The 5,255-nt window shown below is 42.8% G+C and overlaps 1 protein-coding gene across 1 annotated transcript; it reads left to right on the forward strand.

Annotated features, from left to right (window-relative positions):
* On the forward strand, nt 1,318-4,177 carry LOC110434733 (glycine-rich protein DOT1-like). Its single transcript, XM_021459447.1, has 2 exons — nt 1,318-1,363; nt 3,852-4,177. Exons 1-2 carry the CDS (start codon nt 1,318-1,320, stop codon nt 4,175-4,177), a joined length of 372 nt encoding a protein of 123 aa, XP_021315122.1.

The following is a 5,255-nucleotide window of genomic DNA, read 5'->3' on the forward strand; positions in this document are numbered from 1 at the left end:
AATTAAAGTGTGCATTTTAACTATTAATACGATGCATGCAAACTGACACTTACCTAAAGTGATATGGTGCGAATATTAATTCCCTGTCTTGAAACTCTAGCATTGTCATGGCTAGGTAGAGGCCGTAACTAGCTATTTGTTTCTTTTCCCTTTTCTTTATTTCGTCCTCCTGCTCTTTTGGATCCAAACCTTTTAAGGAGTCATGATCTTTTCCGATCCTGAAAGTGTGCTCGTCCTCACATATCCTCATTGGGCTCATATACGCGACCCTTTTATTCGCATTAGTGCTTGGATCCGGACCGTACCGCATCTGTTGCTGTTCATATTGCATTCTGCAACGTGCACTTGTATGTTAGTATTAAAATTTAATGTAACTCACAAATAATAACTCACAAATTTAAAGCATTGTATGAGTGACACTTACAATGCAAATACAGTTATGAGCTGCACGTCGAGTCTTTGTAGGTTCATCATTAACCACATGTCCTCGAAGGTCACAATTGCTCTTGTATGATCACTATTAAATGCCTCTGCTAGTATATCTACACTGATCGTGTCAATGCCAACAAAAGATGCTCTCATATACCAGTCATGGAACCTTTTTACACCAGCTGGGACCTTTTTAAGTTTATCCCAAGTGAGTAGAGGCCTACCCAACTCATATTTCTTAGGGATATATTTATAATCATCTTTAGTGGGTGGCCTAATATTTACAAAAGCTGGTTCAGACTTCTTCGCTGCCTTCTCGTGCTCAGCCAAGTCAACTAATTTTGTCGTGCGGCTCATTGCAATTCCTGACAAAAACAGGGCAGTACCAGCAGACTTCCTCTTCTTTGGCTCGAACGGAGAAATCAATTTGGGCACCAAAAATTTTAACTTTTTTGGTGGCGATGGTGTCGTCTCGTCATCTTTGGTTGGTTGTGGTGGTGTCTCGGCATTTTTGGGTGGTGGTGGTGTGGAAGATTCTGGTGGTGCTGGCGAAGGTTGTGGTTTAGGTGATGGTGGTGGGGAGGGTGGGTGAGGCATTATAGGTGAGGATGGTGGAGCGAAGATCGGAGAGGGTGGTGGACTCGGAAGAGTTATGGTACCACCGACATCTGGAAGGGACGACTCCTGAGTCAGTGGTACTTCTTGGGATGAAGGTTGTGGTACCTCAGACAACAGGACGTCTCGTCGAGGCCAAAGAATGAAATTCTTGATAGCTTGTCCCAGCTTCTCAATACCCTCAGGACCAGGAATGTCTAGCATGTCATCCTCATATCCTTGGACAACTGTCAGCACTTCCACCCTACAGTAGTCCTCTAGAATTTCGCTACCATGAAACTGACGCCCCGGGATTGCAAGTACTGTGGCTACTTCCCTTGTACGATTATTGTTAAGACCGTACCTTATGACTAGGGAGCAACGAACAGGACTTTCAATCACGTCAACTGGATAGCGGTCCTTGTTTCCAGTAGACGCGACACTACTTAGGACAACTGGAGCCTGTTGTGATGTTGTCGGGGTGACCACTAGCTGCATCTAGCGAGGCCGACCACTTAATTGGCTAGACATTGCAGACGCCAGTCGCTGCATCAACTCAAGAGGAGGATCCGAGACCATTTTATTCATCACCTGTTCGACTTCTTTCTTAGCCTCCTCCTTAAAAAAAATAGACAATTCTTCCTTGTAGCGATCGCATTTTCTATACATTCCTTCCCACTCTGGTCCGAATCCTTCTTTCCATCCTTCCTTGGATGAGATACCTCGTACACGACCGGGATGCTCTGGTTTACCCAGAGCAACAGTAAGAACATTCTTCTCCCTTTGTGGCTTAAATTCGCCTGCTTTCTTCTTAGCTGCCACCTTGAAAATATTCTTCGCAGCCTCTTCGACCATTGGGTCAGCAAATGACAAGCCAGAATTGGCTTTCTTTGCCGGTACCCGAGCACGAACCCACCGTGAGCCCATGCGACCAAGTTGGTCAGGGAGCGCCGGCAAACCCTGAGCCCTCTGCGCTTCATCCTCTTGCTCCCATTGGGCAAGCTTGCGCTGGTAACCACCTGTGCCTAGGTGGTGGTGGTACTTGTTCCTTTTTGCGAGTTCAGATTTGGATTCGCTCAAAGCTTTGAACTCATCAGAATTCCTCTACTCTAGAAACACTGCCCACTGACCAGCCGTGATTTTATACCTCTTTGTCGGGTCCAACCCTTTCTTTGCCCACTTTGAATTCAACTCAGACTTGTAATTCCTAAACATGATCCCCCATTGCTTCAATGTGTGCTCTTTTACGAGGTCTTCTGAACCCTGAGGTAAAACAAACCTCGTAAGCAGCCTGTTCCACATTCTTGTGATCTCATTGTTGTCCACATTTTTCAACTCCCTGACTGTGATGTCAAGATGGTCCCTAACTAAGAAACCGAGTGTGTTACGCCACTTAGGTAAGGTCTCCGCTGGAGCTAAGGGTTGTCCAGTCGCACTGACATCTGTAACTCTATTGGTTACTTTTGGGAACTGATTCAATCCTCTTTCACCTCGTTTCCTTTTGTTCCCGGTCTCAGTGGTTGTCTCCGTCGTCGGCTCAGGTGCACTTTCATGTGCAACTTCTTCTTGGGATAGGATTTCCTCCGTTTCTTTCAATTGAGATAGCACCTCCTATTCATATAAAGACATGTATTATTCTTCACATATACCGAGGCGCATAAAAGTATAGAAACATATAATTATGAATGAGTAATTCACCTCTTCTATCTCTGGGTTGTAATCGGGGTCACGTGCGTACTCACGACGGGCGTTCCTCTCTATGCGAGGATCAGGAATGTTGCTTACCGAGGTCTCGTACGAAGGAGTTGACTCACGTGACCCTTCTGCCTGCTCCGTGTTGTGGGACCCTTGTTCCTTCTCTGCGTGCTCGGGCCTTTTTTCTTGCTCCGTGCGGTCGGACCCCTTTTCTTGCACGGTGGGGCTAGACCCTGGTGCCTTCTCGGTGCAGTCTGACCCTTTTTCTTGCACCGTGGGGCCGGACCCTGGTGCCTTCTCGGTGTGGTCTGACCCTTTTTCTTGCACGGTGGGGCCAGACCCTGGTGCTTGCTCCATAGGGCCGGACCCTTGTGCCTGCTCCGTGTTTTCACTTGGAGAAGTCGTCATTGCAAGATTCTAAAGCATATATGTTATTAGAAATGTTATATAGTATAGTATGAACACTGAAGATAATACTCTAAGTCAACCGTTGACTAATAAATAGTAAGTATGTATGCTACATCTTTTCAACAAAGCTTACTAAATTGTGAACTTTGTTCTAAACATTACTTTAAAATACTATAACTACACATGTGCTTAACCAAAAATTGTGTTGTTTAGCTTTTGGGAAAGCTTATGAAAAGTACTACAACTCATATATTTACCTTAAGGCAAGATTCACATCTTAACCGAGTCAAACAATATAAACATGCAAATCTACTAAGAATAAGAGCAAAGCAACATAGGGCATTAGTTATTTTTATATCTCTTAATCTATTATTCCTAAATTCATAAAACAATTACTAGACCTCCAATATCATATGAAAAGCATATCACAATAATTTCATATTTATTTGAGCACTACTACTACAGTTATGAAAAAGACAAATACAACAAGCAATTAAAACCTAACTGCCTAAATCTATTTTTAAAGCTAAAATTTCAAACTAAAACATGACATATTACAGATCTACTGGATAGACAATTTTACAAGGATTCCAAAAAGTCTATATTTGCTATTTTACGATTTTTCTAGCATTTACTATGATTTTCCAAATATCCTTCCAAAAACAAATCATATGGTCACTGACGTGTGGGCCCCACACGTCAGGATCTTCTTCAACCTCGCGCAGGGGAGGGTTCTGTGCCCGTGCTGCGTAGGGGAGGGTGGGGGACCTTCTCGGTGGTGCGCAGGGGAGGGGAGGGGGTGGGGAACGGGGAGGTGGGGGTGGGCGGCGGCGGCGGCGATGGGGAGGCCGTGGGGCAGCGGTGGGGCAGCGGCGGGGCGGCGGCGGTGGCTGTTACCGGAGGCGGAGCGCGGACGTCGGAGAAGAGAGGGGGGGCGGGCATACCTGCTGGGCTTGGGGTCGGGCGCGGAGCAACGGCGGCGGAGACCGGAGGCGGAGCGGCGGCGAGCTCGGCGGCGGCGGTGGCGAAAATGGGCAGCCTGACGGCGTAGGTTTGAAACTTCGTGGCGCCTCGGACTTGGAAAATTTCAGGGGCTGGACGCGGCCCTTTATATGCGCTGCATTTCTACAGGCGGTTGGCATTGACCACCGCCTGTAGAAATGATTTCTACTGGCGGTGGTCAATGCCAACCGCCTGTAGAAATGCATTTCTACAGGCGGCTGGCTATGTGAACCGCCTGTAGAAATGCATTTCTAGAGGCGGTTTTGCTATGTGAACCGCCAGTAGAAATGATTTTCAATTATATTGTTTGTACATTATTTGTTGTAACATAATGTAAAATAACTTGTATATTATATTGTTTCTACATTATTTTTAATGTAAAATATATTTGTATCATATATTTAATGTATATTATAATATGATTATATTATGTTGTTTATATATATTTTTTGTATATTGATATTATAATATGATTATATTGTTTCTAAATTTCTTTTTAATTTTTAGTGTTATATATTCTTTGTATATTGATATTATAATATGATTATATTGTTTCTAAATTTCTTTTTAATTTTAGTGTTATATATTGTTTGTATATTGATATTATAATATGATTATATTGTTCCTAAATTTCTTTTTAATTTTTAGTGTTATATATTATTTGTATATTGATATTATAATATGATTATATTGTTTCTACATTATTTGTAATATAATTATGTTGTTTATATATATTATTTATGTATTGATATTATAATATAATTATATTGTTTCTACATTATTTGTAACATAATTTTGTGGCATTTGACAAAGCGAGTGTAGTTCTAAATCGAAATCGAAAGGTCTCACATATAGTTTCATAAATTTGAGTGAGATTACATGATGACTAGAGTTTACATGATGAATGACAAATACAATCTAGGCAGTTACTATTCTTCCTTGTCCATCAGCGCGCACCCAAGACAAAGAACTTTGTGAGATGCTTCGCTCAACATTTCTTATCTTAGGAGGATAGTCATCCACAAAGAGGGACATGTCGCTGAACTGGTTAAAATCCTCAAGATCCGCTACACCATCAACTCCTATTGCTTGTTGCTTTTCTGGAAAAACTACATGCTTCAGCTTGT

This window comes from Sorghum bicolor, chromosome 4 (genome assembly GCF_000003195.3).
Source record: "Sorghum bicolor cultivar BTx623 chromosome 4, Sorghum_bicolor_NCBIv3, whole genome shotgun sequence".
NCBI lineage: Eukaryota > Viridiplantae > Streptophyta > Magnoliopsida > Poales > Poaceae > Sorghum > Sorghum bicolor.